At 40.0% G+C, this 23,900-nt stretch overlaps 2 protein-coding genes across 3 annotated transcripts in view; one reads left to right on the top strand and one right to left on the bottom strand.

Moving 5' to 3' along the window:
• LOC126026168 (kalirin) overlaps positions 1 to 23,900 on the top strand; it is a 549,871-nt gene that overhangs the window by 203,649 nt on the left and 322,322 nt on the right. For both annotated transcript variants that reach the window (XM_049785867.1, XM_049785868.1), the window contains exons 2-3: positions 12,890 to 12,964; positions 20,350 to 20,464. In XM_049785867.1, coding sequence (XP_049641824.1) covers positions 12,890 to 12,964; positions 20,350 to 20,464 — 190 coding nt within the window. The remainder of the gene's footprint in view (positions 1 to 12,889; positions 12,965 to 20,349; positions 20,465 to 23,900) is intronic.
• Positions 1,883 to 3,560, bottom strand: LOC126026195 (protein RCC2). The gene has a single exon (XM_049785902.1). It carries the CDS (start codon positions 3,558 to 3,560, stop codon positions 1,983 to 1,985), a length of 1,578 nt encoding a protein of 525 aa, XP_049641859.1. The 3' UTR covers positions 1,883 to 1,982.

Here is a 23,900-nt window from a genome sequence, read left to right on the forward strand (position 1 = left end):
TGCAAATTAATGCACCTGTGACTGAGAAGCAAAAGAAAATAAGGAATAACTGTTGACTTGAACTTTTACATTATCATTCTTTGTTTTGATTTCTTCTCTTGTTGAAATGATTACTCTTTGTAGGGAAGCCTGGAACTCCAGGTACCCAGCTACTCTAGGGTGCCACCTCAAGCTATAACATTGTGAGTGGGCTTGCACATAACATCACACATCCAAGCTGGGAGCTAGAATGACTTTTTTCAACCTGGGAGATGGGGAAGAGAAAAAGATGATGAGGAAAGGGCAGCTACAAGGGGATCATACAACATAAAAGAAAAACATAGGCATGGGAAAGTCATGCTGGAGATCCTGGGGCAGTGGTAATTTTACTTCCCTAACAGATGTGGAGCGTTTCAACTTTGCTAATTAAGAGAACAGCAGGTTTGTAATTCTGACAGCAGCAGGACACGAGTGAAGTGATATTAGCACTAAATGCTAGAACAACCTTCCTTTGTCTTTAAGAAAAACAGCACGCTCAGGTTGGGTCAGGACTATGAGGGGCACTCCTGTTCTTTACATTCTTAGAGTAAACCTAAGTGCTTAGGATCTTTTCATTTCCTTGAAGACCTTCTTAGAGCCCGCAAGAGGTATATTGTTTTTGAAGGCCTTTTCTTTTCAAGGGAAAAACTATTCTGTAGTTGGCCTATATTTGATCAGATAGGCTTTGTCTCAGCTGCAGTTCAAATCTGTATGTTTGAAGGTACATATGATGCACGTGTTCTTTTGTATGGCCAATCTATTAGCTTGGTGAATTGGACTCCAGTGAAACATGGGGTGGCTTGCCCTGAGCTTCTTCTGAATTCCTAAAATAATACCTGGGGAAAAATAGATTGGGAAACCAGATGAGAGTTGTTTTATCTTCCCAAAATACATTGGCTCTTATTAGAAAATTTGTTTCTAAAACTTGTTTAAAAAACACATAGTCAAGATAATCTGAGGATCTTAAAGTTCAACAAATATGAAGAAAAAGTAAAAGAGATCTCAGAATAGTAGCATAAGTGTGAATCTAGAGATTATTCTGATCATTAGCACTTGTGATAGATGAGACCAATCACCTAGAAGAAGTCAGAATGGTTAACATTTCATCTATTCATCTTTTCTTTCATCAAATATTTATTAAATATTACCAAGAATCTACCAAGACTTGTACCTGATAGTGAGAACAAGATGTTATTTGATTGCTTTGGTTTGAGTTAGCTTTCAATAAACTTCTCTTTTCTTATAGATCCCAACATCTGACTTCACAAGGGCTCTGGGGAGATGATACATGGAATATTTAGTCAGAATATAGAGGTTTTCTATGCAAGATCAAACTAACTTCCAGACTTGTGAGCTATTTAGTTTAGCTTTATTTGGCTTGACATAATGCAAATATGTTAGAAGTTATTTGTAATTAAATTTTGGCAAATGGAAAATTAATTAATACCATGAAGTCTGCTTTTATGTAAAGATACCCTGGAGAAGATTCTTTTATAATTAAAAAAATCTTACTGTTGTTAGGGCCAAAGTGATATCACAGTGGATAGGGAGTTTGCCTTGCATGTGGCCAACCTAGATTCTATCCCTGGCATCCGATATGGTCCCCTGAGTCTGCCAGGAGTGACTTCTGAGCATAGAACCAGGAATAACCCTTGGGCATTGCTGGATGTGGTCCCCAGAAAACAAACAAAATCTTTTTTTTTTTTTTTTTTTTTTTTTCAGCTCTGAGCAAGTATTTTAATTAAATGTTGAGGAAGGGGGAAAAAAAACCACTTTGGAAAGCATACAGAAAAGGTAGTTGACGTTGAATCACTTATAAAACAGAACCTCGGGAAGTCTAACAAAAATGCACCTTCTGTCAACCTTTGCTTTTTAAAATTCTTCGTTCGACTTTCTGTCCCAGTGCAAGTGGGAATGACAGCTGCCGCAGAGGTGTGGAGGGGGAGAAGTCCCCAGGGGGACAATCAGAGGGTTCGGGGGTTATACTCTGGCAGTTTCTTGATCTTCTCTTTCTCGGTCTCACTCTCATCTCTTGCAATCACCAAGGAATGTGAGTAGCCCATGGCAACCTGTTCTGTGAAAACACCATCCAGGGTCTTCACCTCTTGAGCTGCAGTGGAAGACTTGGGCTTATGATCCCCATAACCCAGTTCCCCGAAGGTCGGTGACGGGCCCCAGCTGATGGTGCTCTCATCCGCAGCTACGATGATGCTGCTCTTCCCACAAGCGAGGCTTCGGATTCTCCAGCCACAGAGGTCCTGCACAGCCTTTGGGTACATAGTAGACTCACGAGACGTGTTGGTGGCCCCCCAGAAAAACAAACCACCCACTTCACTGACGGCAAAGGAACAGGTGTAACCAGCATAGATCTGGGACGCCCCGCGCCCTGGGAAGTCGAAGAGCTTGACCAGGCGGGGGACCATCTCATCCTTCTGCTCGGCATGGCCCAGGCGACCGTAGCCACCAAAACCCCAGGAGAAGACGCGCTTCTGAGAGTCCAAAACCAGCGTGTGATTGGCACCACAAGCCACATCTCGTACAACCACATTTGGGACTGGCAGGATCTGTCCATCCTTTGTTTTCTCGATGAAGATGGCCACACGCCGAGGCACCAGCTCACAGTCGTACTCTATCCTCTGTGCTCGGGCAATGAACTTTCCATCTGAATTGTGTCCCAGTTGACCGTATTCAGGGCACCCAAAGGAATAGAGGTTTCCTTTGCAGTCCATTATCATACTGAATTCAGCCCCACAAGCCATTTTGGTAATTGGCTGGCCGTTGTACATTATCTGTGCGGGGCTGGGCACAGCATCAGTCTGGTTGCCAAGACCCAACTGCCCCATCTTGTTCTCTCCGAAGGCAAACACGGAGCCTGTTTCTGTCAAGGCCAGAGTGTGGTTGCGTCCACACGCCGCAGACACAATCACCTCGTGGCTGAGACTCTCGATAAGTTTGGGAGCTTCCACTCTCTTGGTGTCCCCATGTCCCAGTTGCCCCTTCTCATTGCGACCCCAGCTCCACAGCTTCCCTTCCGTGGTAATGAGGAGGCTGTGGGCAGCACAGGAACCTGACACCACCGTCCGCACCCGGACCCCTGACAGACATCCATACCTGTGGGGCCCCCACAAATTCTGACCGAGATTGCGATAAGCAGCTTGTTGTTTAGGCACTTCTTTTCGACCAATCAAGTCCCAGTTGGTTGCCCCAAAAATCAAAAGCTGCCCTTTGCACTTGGACCCTTCAAGTTTGACGCGCTCCTTCGTGTGCTCGGGCTCGGTGATGATGACGGCCGCGCCGCCCGCCTTGGCCGACGCCGCCGCGGCCGGCCGCGCCGCCCGCTTGCCCCCCACGCCGGCCGCGGCCCCGTCGAGCTCCAGGCCGTCCTCGTCGCCGCTGCTGCCGCCGCCGCTGCTGCTGCTGCAGCGCTCGGGCCGCTCGCGCTTCCGGCCCGCCGGCCCGCCGCGCTTCCTGGGGCCCGCGCGCGCCGTGCCGTTGCCCGAGCTCGGCTCCTCCGCCGCCGCCGCCGCCTTCTTCCTGGGCATGGCTCGGCTAAGGGCTATGCCTCCCCCCGACTTAAGGCGAAGGCCGAAAGAACGGGTTCCACTCCCAACCCAAATGGCCCCAGGCCCAACTTAGGGGGGGTTCGCTTTTGGCATCGCCGTCCACATGGCAACCTGCTTTCTGGCTGGAGATCCACCCCGGCTGCTTGCTCGCTTGCTTGCTAGCAATCGCCAGCAAAGAGTGAACCCCGCTCGACTGTCTTTTTTTCTTTTTCCTCCTCCCCAGAGTCCCCTCTAAACGCTTTTCGCCCTGTCTCCAAACAAAATCTTACTGTTGGTACCTCTGAGTGGTGCCTCTGACAGTGGGTAGGGTGTATGCCTTTTACAACAGACCCAAATTTGATTCCCAGGATTCCATATGGTCCCCTGAACCAACCAGGAGTGACTCCTGAGTGTACAGCCAGGAATAACCTACAAGAACTGCTGGGTGTGGCCCCTGACCCACCAAAAAAACCCAAAACAAAAGCTAAAAATTTCTTACTGTTGGAAATAATTAACTCCTGGTTAGGACTTAGTGAATCCAGTTACTCTGAGTTTTTCTATAATAGGTACATATATTCTGATTTGAATGGGTTAAGAGAAAATTCTGGACTAGAAAAAAGCTGTAGTAATCTTAGACCAACTAATCCCAAATACATTTTGATGGAGTGCATTATTGCAAGATGTAGGCACAAGCTTTTCTAATTTTCTCAGAATTGAGTGTGTGGATGGAAGAAGGAAGAGTTGAAGCATGGTGAGTGGAATATGACATGAGATTTGGGGCTTTCTTTTTTCCACAGGTAGGGGTAAGGTGGAGCTAGGATAGCTAATGTAAACATTTTTGTTCGAATTCCAAGCTCTTCCTTAAAGTTTGGGCCTCAGGAAGGTATTTTAATATGCTGTGGAAGGAGAAGAAGAATGGTAGGAAATATAGAACAGGAGTTTAGGAGAGGAGAGGGCTCTGTGACTTCTCATAAAATCTCTATAAAATCTTATTTGCTGTTTTTGAACTGGTGAACAGTGCGAAAGAAGCCAGGACTGAAGTTTAACTTTTCTTTTACAAACTAATCCTGTAGAACTGAATTGTGAGTAGTGATCAAAGAAAGTACTGTAAAACTGATCTATATAAAAACATTTCAAACATGAAAATAATTGTTTTAATGTAAAACTATTTTGCACACAGTATGTGTTAAACTGATCTTTTTTTTAATATTTGGTAAAGCGTCCAAAAAACTTTTTTTAATTTTTTGTTTTTTTTGGCCACACCTTGTAACTCTCAGGAGCCACTCTTGGCTATGAGCTCAGAAATCACTCCTGGCTTGGGGGACCATATGGAATGCCGGCGGATCAAACCGCAGTTTATCCTAGGCTAGCGCGTGTTCAAGGCAGACCCCTTACCACTTGTGCCACTGCTCTGACCCCTAAAATAACTTTTTAATTGACTTTTTAATTGAGATACACTTACAAAGTTGTTCATGACTGCATTTCATCATACAGTGTCCTTTTTTGTTTTGTTTTGTTTTGTTTTTGTTTTTGGGTCACACCCAGCAGCACTCAGGGGTTACTCCTGGCTCTATGCTCAGAAATCGCCCCTGGCAGGCTCGGGGGACCATATGGGATGCCGGGATTCGATCAACCGTCCTTCTGCATGAAAGGCAAATGCCTTACCTCCTTGCTATCTCTCCAGCCCCCAGATCATCATACAGTATTCTAACATCACTTCACCAGTGCACATTTCCCACTACAATGGCAGACACTATTTTTTCCTCCTCCTCCTTCCTCCCCCCTTTTTCTTTTAGCACTGTAGTTTGCAATACTGTTACAGAAAGTGTGTCATGCCTGTCAATTCACCTTCTTTTGTCATCCAGTTCTTGCTCAGAGTGAACATTTTCAAATATCATTGCCACAATGATCCCTTCTCTGTCCTAACTGCAGTAGCAAGCACTTTGTAGCAAGTTTGCTTCCATGGACCAGTCCTCCTGGCCCTTGTTGCTATTCACATACTATGCTTTTTTCTATCCTAAAAATGGTTGTTGTCATTCAATGTCCGTTCTCTGTCTTTGACTCATTTCATTCTGCATGATATATTCTCCAAGTCTATACATGTATAAGAGAATTTCATGACTTCATTTTCCCTAACAACTGTGGATTATTCCATTGTGTCAGAGTACCATAGTTTCTATATCCTCTCATTTGTTCTCATGCATTTGGTTTCTTTCCAGATTCTAGCTATTGGGAATAGTGTTGCAATTAACATAGGAGTTCAAATGCATTTTCTGCATATATCCCACACTATATTCCTGGGAGCATTTTTGTAAGGTCAGATGGAAGCTCCATTTTGTTTTCTGAGGGTGTCCAAATTGTTTTCAAAATGGCTGGACCACTTGGACATTCCCACTAGCAGTGAAAGAGGCTCTTTATTCCCTTTCTTCCATGTCAATACTGGTTATTCTTATTCTTTTTGGTCTATTCTCTAGCCTTTATGATGTAAAATGATATTTCATTGTTTTTATTTGCATTTCCCTGATAATTAGTTATGTGGAACATTTTTTATGTGCCTTTTGGCCATTTGCATCCCTTTTTTGAGGAAGTTTCTGTTTATTTCTCAGTTTTTGATGGAAATCGATTTTTTGGGGGGGCCACACCCGGCAGCACTCAAGGATTACTCCTGGCTCTGCACTCCAAAATTAATCCTGGCAGGCTTGGGAGACCATATGTGATGCCGGGATCAAATCCAGGCCTGCCCTGGGTCAGCCATGTGCAAGGCAAAAGCCCTACCACTATGCTATCACTCCAGCCCTGGAATTAATTTTTTTTTAATGTGAAGATTTACCAGCCCCTTATCTATCTTTGATATTAACCCCTTATTAGATGAGTGTTGGGTAAATATTTTTTCTCATCCCATGGGCAGCTGTTTTATTTTATTTATTTATTTATTGCCATTTTTGTTTGTTTGTTCATTTGCTTGTTTTGGGGCCACACCTGGTGACATTCAGAGGTTACTCCTGGCTATTTGCTCAGAAATTGCTCCTGGCTTGGGAGATCATATGAGATGCCGGGGGATTGAACTGCGGTCTGTCCTAGGTTGGCGTGCACAAGGCAAACACCCTACCACTTGCACTCGGGCCCCTTTTACATATATATATATATATATATATATATATATATATATATATATATGTAAATATTTAAGCACCATAATTATAAGCATGTTCTTAGTTGGGTTTTAGTCATAAACAGAATACCTCCTTCACCAGTGCAACATTCCAAACACCAATGCCCCCCTCTTTCTCCACCCCTGCCTGTATTCATGACAGGCATTCTACTTCTCTCATTCTTTAACATTGTTATGCTAGTTGTTAGTGTAGTTATTTCCTAACAGCATTCACCACTCTTTATGTGAGCTTCAAACTGTGGGCCAGTCCTTCCAGCCCTTCCAGCCCTTAACTCTATTGTCTCTGGGCCTTATTATAGTAATGTCTTTAATTTTTCTTATGCTAATTTTATGTGTGAAGTTTATTTGTACTAAGTACATTTAGCTTACTGGGGAGCAGAAATTACATCTTGCAGAACTAAAATTCTGTATTCATAGAGAAACAGTTACCCCTTTGCTGATGAGTTCTGGTAAAAGCTTTACTTTTGATATCTCAGAGAAGTGTAATTGTATCACCCTATTTTTTTCTTTTTTCTTTTCATTTTTGGGCCACACCCTTTGGCTCTCAGGGGTTACTCTTGGCTCTACACTCAGAAATTGCTCCTGGCAGGCTCAGGGGACCATATGGAATGCGGGAATTGAACCCAGATCCATCTCAGTTTGTTGCATGTAAGGCAAATGCCCTACTGCTGTGCTATCACTCTGCCCTCAGGCTATTTTCTTCCTTTTTTAAAAACTAATATCTTGGGGGCTGGAGATATAGCATGGAGATAGGGTGTTTGTCTTCCAGGCAGAAGGACAGTGGTTTGAATCCCGGCATCCCATATGATCCCCTGAGCCTGCCAGGAGCGATTTTTGAGCATAGAGCCAGGAATAACCCCTGAGCATTGCCGGGTGTGATTCTCCCCCCCCCCCAATAAATAATATCTTGATTTAAGCACCATGATTATGAACATTTTGTAGTTGGGTTTCAGTCATATAAAGAACAACCCCCTTCACCAGTGCAACATTCCAATGTTGCATGCCTGGGCAGTCTTTTTATCCTGATTATTATGTCCTTTGAGGTACAGAAGCTTTCTAGTTTAATGTCATCCTATTAGTTTGTCTTTGCTTCCTGTTGGTTGTAAGTGTTGTTGCATTATTGAAGATGCCTTTAGCTTCTCTGTCATATAGAGTTCTGCCTACATTTTCCTTTATGTATGTTATCATATTCAGGTCTAATATCAAGATCTTTAATCTATTTTTATTTGACTTTTGTGCATGACATATTAGAAAGGGTCTGAATTCATTTTTTTTTTACATGTAGTTGGCCAGTTTTCCCAATACCTCTTGTTGAAGAAGCTTTCTGTGCTCAACTTCATAGTGTTTGCTTTTTCTAAAAAAAAAAAAAAAAACTTGATTGAATGATTGGTTTGGGAGCTACACTCAGCAGTGCTCAGGGGTTACTCCTGGCTCTGCACTCAGAAATCACTTTTGGCAGGCTCTGGGACCATATGGGATGTGGGAATCAAACCAGGTCCCTCCCAGGTTGACCACACAAAAGACAAATGTCCTACTGCCGTGCTCTCTCCAGCCCCAAGTGTTTGCTTTTTTATTAATGATGAACTAATCATATACCTGAGGGTCTGTCTCAGGATATTCTATTATATTTTATTGGTCTGAAGGTCTGTCTTTATTTCAGTACTATATATTTTTTAGTTACTACAACTTTATAGAATAATTTGAAGTTGGCTAAAGTGATGCCTCCCATCTTTTTTATTTTATGCATTGCTTCAGATATTGGGCATTGTAATGGTTCCGTATGAATTTCAGGAGTGTTTGATCTTTTTCTTTAAAAAATGTCTTATGTGGGAAGGTTGAATTGGTGAAGGAGCTGTTCATTTCTTATAAATTAAATCCAACTACAAACATATTTGTAATCACGGTGCTTAAATAAAGATATTATTTTTAAAAATGTCATATGTTGGGGCTGAAGTGATCACACAGAGGTAGAGAATGTTTGCTTTGCATGCAGCCAACCCAGGATGGATCAGTGTTCAATCCCCAGCATCCCAAATGGTCTCTTGAGCCTGTCAGGAGCAATTTTGAAGTGCAGAGCCAGGAGTAACCTCTGAGCACCACCAGGTGTGGCCCTCCTCCCCCCAAAAAAAGTCATATAGGGACTGCATTGAATCTCTACAGTGTTTGGGGGAGTAGTGCCATTTTAATTATATTAGTCCTCCCAATGCATTATCACAGGGTGTGTTGCCATTTCTTGTGTACTTTTAATTCTTAAAGTAGTATCCTTTTTTTTTTTTTTTTTTTTTTTTTTTGGTTTTTGGGCCACAGCCGGCAGTGCTCAGGGGTCACTCCTGGCTGTCTGCTCAGAAATAGCTCCTGGCAGGCACGGGGGGACCATATGGGACACCGGGATTCGAACCAACCACCTTAGGTCCTGGATCGGCTGCTTGCAAGGCAAACGCCGCTGTGCTATCTCTCTGGGTCCTAAAGTAGTATCTTGTAGCTTTCTTTCTATAAGTCTTTTACATGTATAGTTAAGTTGATTCCAGGATATGTGATTTCCTGAGGCACACTTGTGAATGAAAATTTGTGTGTCTGGGGGGTGGGCCGCACCCAGTGGTGCTCTGGCTTTATGCTTAGAATTTGCTACTGGTAGGCTTGTGGGACCATGTGGGATGCCTGGAATTGAACCTGGGTCGGTCTCATTTTGGCCATGTGCATGGCAAATGCCCTGCCACTGTGTTATTCCTCCAGCCTTGAATGGAATAATTTTTAATATCTCTTTCTTCTTTTTAATTACTTGTATATGGAAAAGCCATGAAATTTTACATATTAATTTTGTAGCCTGCCACTTTACTATAAAATCTCTTGTTTCTAAATGCTTTTCTTGGAGTCTTTATATTTCCTAATTATAGTGTCATGTCTTCCATAAAGAGTGAGAGCTTGATTTTTTTTCTTTTCCTATCTGGATGCCCTTAATATCTTTTATTTGTCTAATTGTTATGGCATGTACTTCCAGTATAATATTGAATAGAATAGAGAAAGTGTACAACTTTGTCTTATACCTAATTCTAGAGGGCAGACTTTTACTTTTTTTTTTAGTATACTGTTTGCTGCTGTGTGCTTGTGGTGAATGGCTTTGAATATATTGAGGAATATCCCTTAAATTTCCATTTTGTGGAGAGCTCTTATCATGAATGATAAGATAAATGATAAGAATGATAAGAATTCTGGATCATGTCAAATGCTTACTTTGCATCTATTGATATGATTGTATGATTTTTATTTTTTTCTGTCTTTAATTGACCTCCATATGTTAAACTATCCTTCTATTTCTTAAAGAAATCCTACTTGGTCATGTTTTCTTATCTTTTTGATGAATTGTTGGATTCTATTTGCTTGTATTTTGTTGAGGATCTCTGCATCTGTGTTTTTAATGGACATCAAGGATATAGGCCTGCGATTCTCTTTTCCTTTATTATTTTTTTATTTTTTGTGGTGTATTATTTGCTTTGGGTATTATGGTGATGTTTCCTTCATAGAAACTGTTTCAGAATGTTGTTATTTCTTCAAATTTCTAGAAGAGCCTGTAAAGGATTGGTAGTAGGTTCTCTTTCAAGTTTTTTTTTTCCAGTCACAATGCTTTTATTTTTACTTTTATTCAACTACAAGGAAACAGCAGAACAAGCACACACTCAGCCACCCCAAAATGATCCATTCTTCTCATGCCCCTGAACAGGGTCCAATTTAACAGGTGAGCAGATAGGCTCTGTGTAACCTTTCACCCAGCCTGGAAGCATCTCTGGAGGTCCTGACTAGTAAGCAACTGTCTTCCTCCTCTTCACAGAGCCAATGGGGGCCCCCTCTTTCAAGTTTTGAAAGAATTCACTATTGATTCCATCTGGGTCTGCACTTTTGTTTTTAATTTTTTTGATTACATTTTAGTTTCCTCAATAGTGATGGGTCTTGTCAGTATTCTAAATCATTTTGTTTCAGTCTTGTGAGATTATAGGAGTCATGGGACTTTTTCTTGCCAAAAAGTCAAAGCATCTTATTGTACCACATGAAAACAAAATCTTCCTATATTTCTCTGTCAATTCTTTAGTATGTTGATCTAATTATTTTTAACTTGTGACATTTAATAATTTTTCTGTGATAGGAGACAAAATCTGAACACACACATCTATATAAACTAAAATTTTTACCAAGGCTAGAAAGAATTAAATAATTCATATATACTTAGAGATTTATTTTTATGCTAGCATTTTGGTTTCTTCTAGTACTTATGGTTTTCAGAAATTGAGTCTGGCACTTGGCACTCTCACATCAACTACTATTGTACCTGTACAGTTGTAATCAGAGGCAACTGTTAAATACAAAGAAGTTAACTATTTAGTTACAAATTAAAAAGTAGAAATGGATGAAGTAGCTCCAGAAGGCACTGGAAATGTCTTTTGTTGTTGTTGTTGTTGTTGTTGTTGTTGTTAGAGTATGATCTCTGACCAAGGAAACTTCCATTTTGGGAACTCATCTCTCTTGAATTGAGTGCATTACTCTGTAGTGATGATCTTGGTTCTGGATTGTTGGCAAAATTTTGTGGGAGTCTCTTGGAACAGTCTGTGTTTAAGGATTGAAACAAGATTGAGTGGGTGTCCCTTCCAGCATGCTTATCCCTCTATAAATTGTTAGATCTACACCACAGGAGTAAGTTTAGTAGAGAAAGGCACTAGAGGGAGGCAACAAGGGTCTTTGATGCTGTCCCATTGAACCTACAAGAACTGCCTCTGTTCTGGGCTTCATGTGTCCTGTCCACCAGTGGTGATATATCCAACTGAGGCTCCAGTTAGAGCCCAGAGATGCATGTGGGCTGATTTCCCCTGAGGGTTCTTAGGAAATATTCTGCTTCAGTGTTGGTGCTCAGTGGGCTGCCTGGGGTTTTGTTTATGTGTGGGAACTGTGGTATTTCTTCTCACATATAGTTTCTATCAGGTGGGGTTGTCCTTTGAGTCCCAAGGCCACTATGTATTCATGAACATGATTATTTTTCACCCTATGTGAACTCCAGTTCCTTCAGAGCAGCTCATCCAGACCTCAATAAAGAAAGAAATGCCTATTGAGGAGATGTAGGCAGAAAACAAGCTGCTGAAAGGGGTGCATTTTCTTTCAAACATGACTGTCCACCTACTTCCAGGTCATTGTACACTTGTATTAGTGGCACTAAAGGCAGGAAGAAGAAAGAGATAAAGAGTTCTGGATTTACTAAAACTTGTAATTTATGCAGTTTACTTTTTGAACTTGTAAGATGAATACAGAAGTCCTGTCACTTAAGGAAAGCAGAAAAAAATTGTTTAGGTTTATTTTTATAATAACCTTTTAACAAGCATTTACAGAATATTTACTCTGTAATATACACTGCTAGGCACTTGAGGTGCAAAGGTGTTTTTTTCCCTTGAGTCCCAAACGTTGTACTGTGGGTAGGTTCCTTGCCTTGCATGCAACTGACCTGGGTTCAATTCCTGACATTCCAGAGAGTTTCTCCATCCCATCAGGAGTGATTTCTGACTACAGAGCCAAGAGTAAGCCTTGAACACTGCCAGATGTGAGATGTGACCAAAAAAGCCAAAAAGTGTTTTTTTTTGTTCTTTTTGTTTGTTTGTTTGTTTGTTTGTTTTTTTCTGTTGTGTGTGGGCTGCACCAGGCTATATTCAGGCATGTTGGCCTAAACTCCTGGTAGTTTTTATAGACCCATCCAATACTGGGAATTGAACCCATGCTCTTGCCATATTCATGCTATGTACTCTTACATTTGAGCTATATTCTCAGCCCCCCAAAATGGTGTTTATAAAACCTCCATTGTCACATTCACAGCCAAAGGCCATGGGGCGCATCCTCTATGGAGGGATATGCTCAGATTGTTCTCTCCTATAGCAGGACCATGAGGTCAACCCTAAGTCATTACCTTAGTCATTACCTATAATATTCTGTCATTGTGTTTTTTGTACAGAATGCTAAAATATTCAGCGTTGTTTCTGTACCAGACTTGCTACTGTTCCATTGGACTTTGTTGTAGAATAGAAACAAGGCAAAACTTTTTGGCTTATAGCTGGGTAGGCCCAGGAACTCGATCTCCTGACCTTTTCATTTTTCACCATTTTTCTTCTCTTTTCTTATTCCATAGGATCTTTCCGGAATGATGGTTTGAAAGCTTCTGATGTCCTTCCTATCCTAAAGGAAAAAGTGGCCTTCGTCTCTGGTGAGTGTTATGCAACTTTCCTCTGTGATGTTCCTGGAAAAGATATGTATATCTACACATATATTCAGGTTCTCACTTTGTGTTCATACAAGGGAAAAAGAGGGTGGGAGTAATGTTGAGAGAAGCTACTACCTCTTTCTGTCATATAGAAGCAAAAGGGAGAATGCTGGTCATAGCTGTGTGTTCTAGGCTCTAGAGTCTAGGGGATGTTAACAACCTAAGTGGGAGACCTAACCAACAGTGGTTGCTCAACCCCTTCCATTTTTTTACCTACTTTCCATCTTAGCCCACTTTTCTTTTCCCAGGTTCCTTTTCACAGGAGCCACTAAGGTCCCTGTAAGTAATGCTCCAGTGTCTACTTCACAAAGTGCCAGAGATTTTACTTGGTTTCTTTTCTGAGTTGGATCATAGACAGAAGATTACAGATTTATCTGGTTCTACCTTCTCTTCTTTTTCCTGATAAAGGGATCTAGGTTTTTATGTCTATTTATTTACTTTCTGAATAATGGCTTTCAAATATTTATTTTTGCCTTTCCCTTCAACCTGTTTTGTGTGCCTAAGTCTTTTATGGTATAGCAAACTGTAGTCTTTAGGCCATTCATCTATTTTTGTAAATAAAGCTTTATTGGATTATAGCCATATTCATTTGTTTATAAGTATAGGCATATTGCTGCAATTATAAGTTTTCACACATAAAACAAAAGAAATTTATTTAATTCTATCCTTTTTGTCTTAACAATGCACTGTGATTGCTTAGCCCCTGGCCCCCTCCTTCCATATTTGTTTTCTCCTCCTCCACTCAGTTTCTTTCCTCCTCCTTGCTATACTTTAAGTCAAGGGTGTTTGAAAGATCTTCCATCCAGACCATTGAATTTCTTCTTGCAGTTATTTCAAATACCACTTATAAGTGATATCATTAAAATTACTTTATTTAAATACTGTGGTCATAGGATTATTCATAATACCATTGGGTTTTATTTTTTCACAGTTAAAAAATTGTGCATGATTGAGTTTCAGTCATTCAATACACAACACCCTCCACCAGTGAGCATTTCCCACCACTAATGTCCCCAGTTTCCCTCCTGCCCTCCATCTGCCTGTCTCTTGGAGACATATTTCCACCTCCCCTTTTCTCATTGTGATTTTCAATATTGTTATTGAAGGGTACAATGCCACTTTCTTCTTTCAGCTCCAACAATCATGACAGTAATAGCTTTCTTTTCCTCCTTTATAGCCCTGCACCTCAGTTCACCTGATGCCAATTCCTTCTTATCTCCTGAATATCCTGTTCATGCTCTTCCATGGGGCCTTCTTCACATCTGCTAATTTGAACTTCTATTATTCCTAAATCAGATCCCACTTTGCCTCCTTGATGAAGCTTTTCTGGTCTTAATGCACAGACTCGGAGCATCATCCTGTTCCACACCACTGTGGTATATATGAATGCAGGAACATTATGCTCTGACACAGGGCCTTTGGCTTGATTGTTCATGGTGTTTTCCTTTATGCATTCTGTTTCCTATATGCATTCTGAGACAGGGTCCTGTGAACACTAGAAAAGCACATTCCAAATATAGGGATGTCTGCCTAGTGGAGCACATGTAAACAGAATGGCAGAAAGATGAGTGTTTCAGGCAGGAGGTAAGGAGAGTTTCCCCTAGAGCAAGACCCTGTATGTGTCACTCACTCCTACTCTAATGTGGGCTTAGCACCTGCCTGTCTCTTTATCTGCAGGTGGTGCCATGAGCTTTTGCTCTTAGGGAACTTTGTCCTGCTGTGTCTAAAAAGGACATTGAGGCCACCTGGGTGTCAACAGGTTGCATCTAAAACAAAACAAACAAAAATACGTCATTTCCTTCCTATTTCTTGAATATTCTGTTCATGCCCTTCCATGGAGTCTTCTTCACACCTGCTAATTTGAACTTCTTTGATTCCTGAGTCAGATCCCACTTTGCCTCCTTGATTTTTAAGCAAGCTTTTAAGACAGAAAACAGGAATAACATGAAATAGAGAATTAAATTCTTCAGTGGAGAAGTTGCATTTCTTTCTGAGAAAAAAAGCACCCCAGGGGGATAGTAAGCAGAACTGCAAACTACTGGTTATTCCCATTCTCCCAACCCATGCCCAGGAAAGAGGGAAGTCATGTTTTCAGGGGAACATAAAATTGGAACAATCCAGTGCAGCTTAGCAACATCTGCATTAGAGCATGAACAATAATTGAGATGGAACCTGTGATTGGTTTTCAAGGAGCCTCCTTATTCTAGCTTGGTCCCATCTTGCTCCAATTCATAGTTTGGAACTCAGCCATGACCATCTTTCTGCCTTGCCTCCCATTCACAGTACACTATTCATTCTAGCCACCATCTTGGTCCAGATTTTCTTCCCTCTAGTTTCTTCTTATGCCCCATACCATTGTTTTGGATACTTAAGATGATGCCTCTGTTAACATCATTGTTCCCAGGAAAATTCTTTGCCATTACTCTACAGTCTTTCTATCTGAGACCTATGTCTCTAGTAGAATAACATAGAACAATAATACTATGAAATGATACCTGCAACGTAAATGATCCCTGCAATGTAAATTTCTATTCTTAAATCAATTTGTAAAATTATGTGTTACAATCTCTTCTTAGAAATGTGCAGTATTACATAAGATAAATGTCTGTTAGGTATATGAAAACATTTACAAACTACAGAATAACAATAAAATTGTGTTGAGGGCAAGGAGATGGATCAAAGAACCAATGTGCATGTTTTCCATGCAGGAAGGCAAAGTTACATCCCTAGCACCTAATCAGATATAGTACACTGAGCATCACTGGGGAAGACACCTAACACTGACCAGGGTGAGTCCCTGAGAATTAACAGATATAACTCAAAAACAAAAACTAACAAAAATATTAAGAATTGTGTGCTCATCAACTGCAGAACTATTGTAATATGTACCAAAATTTTAGTTTGATTTACTGGGTATATTTTTCTTGTCCCTCTCTACCTCTTCTCTCTTATTCTTCCCAAATTACTCTGTCAGGACCTGACTTACTCTGAAATATGTGAGCACCTTTCCTTTTCCTCTATCAGGGAAGTTTTTTCTTACTTTTTGTCTTGATTCTTCTCTTATTCTTTTCTGTCCTGACTCAGCAGAAGAGTATCATTGCTTTTTCTAAAATGTCAAAACATCCTCTTACCATTTATTCCTGTAGTTCCTAGCACCAAAACTTTATATGAGTAGCAATACATCTGGTAGTAAATGACCAAGGGGAAATTGCTTTTGAAGATAATGCCACTATCCCTTATCAGTGTTTACTTTTGCCCTTCCCTACTATTCTCTAGGATTCACTTCCACACTACATATGAGTTTTATCAGTGGTCCTCATTCTTCAACTTCTCCTGTTATCTTCTATAGTTTCAGCTACATCCTACAGCTTCATGCTGCTTAGCATTCTTTTTGATTTGTTTTTTGTTTTTGTTTTTGTGGGTTTTTTTGGTCACACTCGGGGGCACTCAGGGATTACTCCTGACTCTGGAATCAGAAATCGCTCCTGACAGGCTCAGGGGACCATATGGGATGCCAGGAATTGAACTGGAGTCTGTCCTGGGTTGGCTGCATGCAAGGCAAATGCCTTACCACTGTGCTGCTGCTCTGGCCCAGTGTCTTAAACCTTACGATTCTTGCCAAGTACATCCACATATATGCCAAAACACATTTGACCCTTGTCATAGCTATCTGTGCTTTAGTCTTTTACCTTAGACCATTTTTAATATTCTCCTGTGAGAAAATGGAGAGCAGACCATAGTACGCTGTTGTCTTTTTTGAAAACGTAAAAACCAGAAAGACATTTTGTTTATTTTTTAATTTTAATTGAATAACTGTGATATGCACAGTTACAAAGTTGTTCATGAATGAGTTGCAATTATACAATGTGTCTAGCACCCATATATACCTTCAGCAGTGTATCTTTCCTGGCACCAATACCCCCAGTTTCCCGTCTGCTTTCCCTACCCCTGCCCTCTTCCTGCCTTTCTTATATCAGACATTTTTCTTTTCTCACTATCTCTCACACTCTTCCTTTCTTTCTTTTTGACAACTGCTGTTTGTAATATTGTTACTGAAGGGTTATCATGCATATCACTTTATTTCCTTTCAGCACCCAGTTTCTGTCCAGAGTGATCATTTCCAATTATCATTATCAACATGACATTTTAGACCTTCTCTGGACCTTACTATTAACTCCATGCATCAGATCTCTTCTGCCTTGACCAAAATTACAGCCTAGCATGAATAGAATAATTGGACCCCTTGCTATCATTCATTGTGCTCCACACTCTGACACCTCAAGCCTATGTCATATCAACCCCTACTATTCATTCTCCAGAGAAGTTCTACAGTAATGGATGGCCTACTGTTCTCTCCCCAAGATCCATAAGAATGCTCTGACTCTTAGCACGTGATATCATATCAACTTTATGAGTAGCACTATACCCCAGCAATGTCACCTTTCTCACTGTGACATGTGCTTCTCCCCTTTGAATTCTGTCCATGTGTTTCAGAGAGGGGAGTAAGACCCCTCCCCTTGTACCTGCCTTGAGACTTTTCTCCCTCCTTTGCTCCCACACTATCCAGCATCTCAATTCTCTTTTTCTGTGCTTGTTACTATTTTTCTGATAATCTGATAAAGTTATCTTTCTGAAAAACCTCTACTAAGTCTTTTTCATTCCTTATCTGTACTTATTATTGAGTGGGGAACTATACTACTCTAGGTTTTCTCCTCTTAACCCCATCCCTCACCAACTCTTGCAGTCTTCCAATCAGGTGTATGAAACTGTTATCTTCAAGGACAAACTGACCCGGTTTAGAAAATCTAGTGCTAATAGCACCCACACTTCCTTGTTGTTAATCAGACCAGTGTGACTCTACTCTGTGGGAGGTCAGAAGAAAGACAATATCTGTTGTAAAGTAAATCTCACATTGTGAAATCACCATACACATGCACTTCTATCCCCTTGCAGACAGGTGTTATTCAGGTAGTAGCTATGAAAAATTAATGAATCAAGCCAGTCAGGAGAGAAAAATGGAGTCAGTCTGCTTTTTGCCTTGTGGTCTCTCTGAGCATTTTAAACCAAACTGCTCTTTCTCTATTAAACTAATACCAATTCACTAGGAAGGGGAAGGTCAAGTGATTTAGATGGGCTTTTACAAAAGGTTTAAAGGAAAGAGGAAGATGGGAGAATGCCTTTGTTTTAGGTTAATAGCTGGGTGTCATCTTACAAGCTGTGACTCAAAATGTGTCCTTAGGTGAGGTCAAGACTGGAGAAGTTTGAGAATGTCAGAGAATTTCCCATCTCACAGAAAACATTTCTATCTTTCTACACCTTTTCCTCATTTGAAGGTTGTTTGTAAATGTGGACAATTTTCAAGGCTGATTAGGTGGGGTATATCATTGCAGAGAGCTAGGGCCTGTGGAATGGGGATCTGATTGGCAAGTTAGGGGGCTGTGGTTTATGTAGAAAATACACTTGCTATATATAATACTGAGAGCCATGCTGGTTCCTAGACAGTTTCTCATCTGGCCAAGTTCTCACTTATATTGATTTTGCTTTATCCTTTTCTCTGATGGCATTTTAATTTCCTGTTTAAGAATATTCTGGAATTGTCAAGCCCCCTATTTGTCTGAGTGGCTTCTGTACCCTACAGTCAGAGGGAAGCACTACATATGAACTCATTCTTGGGTGGGACCCTCAAAGGAAGAAGTGCTTCTTCTGATGACTGAGCTGTGACCTCTCCCCAATTCCCAGTACTCAGGAATGACCATGCCAAGACCTCCTCTTTTTTGCATTAAGGACCCTTATATTTTCCCACTCTGGGGCATGCAGGATGTGGAGTCTGTGATCATGACACAGGTATTCTTCATATACTGACCAGTGCTGTAAGGAAGGGTATGTCATTATACTTTAGCTTGGTTCTTAGATATTTCTCCTACACAACTTGATCTTGCTTCCTAACTGTAGCATCCACTACTGACTAAATATTTAAGCTAGAATGAATATTGAGTATACATTTGTAAAAATAAAGGAAAGTAAGTCATCCAAAAAAATACCTTGCCTTCCAATAACATTGTTCATCATTTATGTAAACTCCATGGTTTTATTTAGAGGATGCCATGTCTGTTCTAACCCTAGCTGTTTACTCAGGATATTATTCCTTATGGTGCTGAGGGGGTCTTTGTAGTGTCAGGTATCAAGCCTGGACCTCTTGCATGCAAATCAAATACTCACTATTGATCTGTCTCTCCAGCCCCCTTCAGTTTTTGTGTGTGATATTTAAAAACATTTGTAGTCATGTGTACATAAGCATTTTGTAGTGATTAAAACCTTGAGTATCTTTATCTTAAATTTATAATGTTATAAATGTTATAACATTTATGTTATAAAATATTTTTCAACTTATATGAAGCTGTTGCTAATAGTTAAATATAGTTTAAAATATTTTAAGTAATGCTATATAGTCAAAGGTCTACATCATCACTTTTGTCCTTTACCCAAACCTTGTGGATGACACTAAAGTTTATTTTATTATAAATTACTTTATTTTGCAGCAAAAGAAAGGACTGCTTTGTATTATATGTAACTTCAATTTAAAATTATATATATACACTTAACATTTTTTGAACTGTGGTTCTAATCAAAATGATAGCTATTTATAATGTTTTTCTCTAAGTTGATTGCTTGCTTTCATTTCACTTGTATCAGTTTTCTGTGATTAGGTATAGAACTAAATTTAAATTAATACATTAATTTTATTTTGTCCAAAAAAATGCTTCATGTGTCCTCCTATCAGGTGGTACTTCAGGCAAGGTAGGGGTGGATCCTTGGCTACATAGAAAATACTTAATAGTCTAGAAACCTCCCAACAGAGTTGTCCGGGAGGGATAAATGCTCTGCACTTTTCACCACAATATTTAGTTCATTTTGAGCCCCCTCACCTCAGATGATTGCAAAAGTAAGAAACTTAGAGGTTAAATTTTCAAACACTATAGCATTGTCAGTAGTTTGTTTTCTCAATAAGAGCATATTACTTTGCTTGCCATCTTAAATTTATAGAGAGCTTTACTTTTTAAAATGTTTCCTCAGATAATATCTCCGCCAGTCCTTACAGTATGCCTGTAATAGGGTTGCAGTTATTGTGATTATTGTTATTTTTATCAGCATTTTCAGCTGAGGCATCAGAGAAGTTAAAAAACTTGCTGCCCAAGGTCACACAGTTACCCACAGCCAAATCACATTCACCTCTCTCTGCCCTGTTTCGCCCCACACTCGGATTTTTTTTTTCCTGTGGCACACTTTCTAGCTGGTTTTCTTAAATTTCCTTCACTTCCTCCCTTCAGGGGGCCGTGATAAGCGAGGCGGACCCATCCTGACCTTCCCTGCTCGCAGCAATCATGACAGAATAAGACAGGAAGACCTACGGAAACTTGTGACCTATTTGGCCAGTGTGCCAAGGTAAGATGAACGGCATTTCCTGCCAGGAATGGAGGAGGGGAGCTGGGCTAAAACAAGGTGACTTGGAATAAGTCTTTATTACTGCACAGGCCCTCAGGGGCCCAGATTATTTCTGTCCTTGGAGTGGTTTAAATTATTTCTTGGTTATCATCACCCATTGTTTTCCTTATTTTCATCACCCAGATTGTTCCTACTGGGGTTTATAGGAATAAATGAAAGCTTTAAAGGGGAGTTGGAAGAAGAGATAAAGATTCCAGGCAAAGAGGACCAAGATAAGGGCTGGAAAAGGAAATCTTATCTTGGGAAATCAAGCTCCTAAATGATCCTACTGGGGCTTTATTTAATGAATTTTCTTTAAATTTTTGAGTATTGAGTATAAATTTTTGTTTGGGGCAATAGCTCCACTTTTATCATTCAGCTAGAACCCTCAACTCCATCTATATTAGTAGTTTACAATTATTTTTATTTTTACTATGAATGGCTATTAAAACCATCCATCTAGATATTCAAGTGAAGGAGAGTAATGTTTCCTTCATGAGTAACTAAGATTCTTGGGGTAGGAAAAGAGTATTCTTTTATGTTTTAAGCATATAGATCTACTTAATATGTATAGTGATACACAGTGCATAAAAACATATATGGTGTATAGAGCAGATTGTGATATTAAAACTTCAATTGATGGGTGATTAAGGAACATTTTATAGGCTTTTGGAATATGACAGAATAATTTATATAAATGTGAGTAGGTACTGAGTAAGGTCTGTGTGGTCACGAGATGGTTGAAGGGAGTCTTGTCAAGGATTAGTCTCTTTAAGAAGGGAAACAGAAGGCTTTGCTAAGACAGATAATCATGAGATCTAGTGGAACTCTGAGAAGTAATCTAGTCAATTACATGCTGTATTCTGCTTTGGCAGTGGGGTTTGGTATGGCTCAGAAATTAGTGTCTGTAGGGAAGGGGGTGTGGTGGTGAGGGGTATATGTGTATGCCTGCCCTTGTGTTGGAGTATTACTGGCAGAGTAGACCTTTTTGACCCCTGCCCCAGATTTCTGCATTCTTATTCTTGGCCAGTAAGGAGTCATCTGTTCTCTGCTTCTTAGAGGGGCCATAAGCCATGTATATAATATATATATATATATACATATATATATAACATATATATATGTTATTTGAAATAAGCAGCAATGCTTTGTGCTTTCAGAACCATCATCTCTCTCTATTTTGTAGAATAATTAGTAAATCCCAGAGAGTAGCTAAAAATTCAGCTTTTCCATTGCTAGAGACTGTGGCTATTAGTTGAGCTTGCTGATTAAATTCTTGAAGTGGGTGGCAAGTGAGGCAAGCATTATATGTATGGGGAGACCAATGGAAAGGGAATTGGTGGGTGGTGATGAGGCAGGAGGTAAAGGACTTAAGAGTGTCATTAAATGCTTGTGAGGCTGTTGAATAGAATGTGGAGCCCAAAAGAATTCCAGGAAGAATAAACATTGTGAACAAATAAACATTGACTAATATTTGTTTTTTCCTTTTTAATATTATCTGAAAAATGAAAAATACTAAATACTAAAAATATTAAATACTAAGTACCCTGAAAAATACTAAAGGTTATTTAAGATCCTTTAGACAGTATTGGGTTATAGCTAGAAGAATGTTCAAAAAAAACTTTGAATGCATGAGACACTGTAATGAATATATTTTTTACTAATGGTCCTTTTAGAATAACTATTTCCATCTGTTCTCGGATGTGAGGGTATGTAATCCATAGTCTATAATTAATCTAGATAATTTAGCAGTTTAGCTCTCAAAGGGCTTAAACTGTTTAAAAGCACCAATCCCAAGTACACTACTAGAGGTATAAAACCATACATTTTCTAAAGTAATTTATATGATAAAACCCTTATTTTTTTAAAATAAGAAGAAACTGGGATTCCTGAAACAATAATATGTTCATTTTTCTTTTCTATCATATTTTAATCATATCTCACTTATTTGTTTGGAATAGGTGAAAGAGTTAAATAAATAACCATACCTTGTCTTTAACTTAACTTACTAAGCAAAGATGGGGCAAAACACATCAGAAACAACTAAAATGGAAAAGATTTTCTCAGAGTAAAAGGGAGTGAACCTCAATAGGGTATGAGAGGAGGGTCATACAGAGTAACGAGATGTAATCCATTATCATTGAAGGATCCTGTACAGATTTAGGTTCTGTTTCTCCATTGATTATCTCCCTGGGACCTGAGAACAGAGGAGGTTCCTTACAGGTTCTAGCAGATGAGATATAAGAATTTAGTTGTCACATTCCTGAGAACAATTGTTCTGGGATGCCAGCTGCCTCCCTCCCATGGCCTATATTCACCAAGAGTGAATACCCCAAAATTACAGAGTTTAACAACTAGTCATGGCCATCCACCACTTCATAATTTTATTGGACACAAGTTCACACCTGGCAACTGTTAAAAACAAAACACATCTGGAACTGAATTTTTCAAAAGAACATTGAACTTTATTTGAGGAGGGAACTGGAAGAACCTAGTGGATTAGATAGTGTTTGCTATTCTTTCATGTCATTCCCTCCTATAATATTGGAAAAGAAGTGGAAAACAACAAAAAAAGACTAAGTATATAATTCTGATCAGAATAAATGGTCTGTTCTGGATCATGACACAGGAAATCCAAAACACAGGGTTTTGTTGAGAGGGGTTGTGTTTTACAGCAGGACTCAAACCTTTTTCCCTTGAGATTACTTTTTGCTGGGGAAATGTGGCACAGACAAATGTTGTCAGAAAACACTCCTCATTTATTGTGAATTTTATTTTGAATTAATTCTTGAATATTACATGTTCAGAAACCTTTTTACCTTTGCCAATTTTTTACAACCTGTACATTCACTTAACATGACCCTGAGTTGGGGTTGTCACAGTAGAAACTGATAAAATTGCTTTCTCTGGCTTCTGAATTTTGGGGGACAGTAAGAGAAGCAATGCAACCACATGATGCCTTCAGTGTTACAGTTCACAGGAGGTCAATTGCGACTTTTATTCCAGACAGAAACTACTTCCCTGTGCACAGCTGGGTGTGTTCCCAGTGACACTCAGGGGTTACTCCTGGCTATGCGCTAAGAAATCACTCCTGGCTTGGGGAACCAAATGGGATGCTGGGGGATCAAACCAGCAGTATGTCCTAGGCTAACGTGGGCAAAGCAGACACCTTATCCCTTGTGCCATCGCTCTGGCCCAATAATTCTGGTAATTTTTATGCATACATATAACCTCTCTTTTATGCCACTGATATGTTCAAGGTCCCTGACGCATTGACTGGCTCTTTATTATCTCCAACTGGCCTCTGTTTACTTGCCACCTTCCCTTTTCTATACTTCCTTGGCACTTTTATTTCTGTAATCTATGCACAAGGATTTGCCCACTTTGAATATCTTCC

Source organism: Suncus etruscus, chromosome 13, assembly GCF_024139225.1.
Source record: "Suncus etruscus isolate mSunEtr1 chromosome 13, mSunEtr1.pri.cur, whole genome shotgun sequence".
Taxonomy (NCBI): domain Eukaryota; kingdom Metazoa; phylum Chordata; class Mammalia; order Eulipotyphla; family Soricidae; genus Suncus; species Suncus etruscus.

Bases quoted from the DNA above. Each gene is read 5' to 3' on its own strand.
- LOC126026195 (XM_049785902.1), bottom strand. From the start codon at position 3,560: ATGCCCAGGAAGAAGGCGGCGGCGGCGGCGGAGGAGCCGAGCTCGGGC.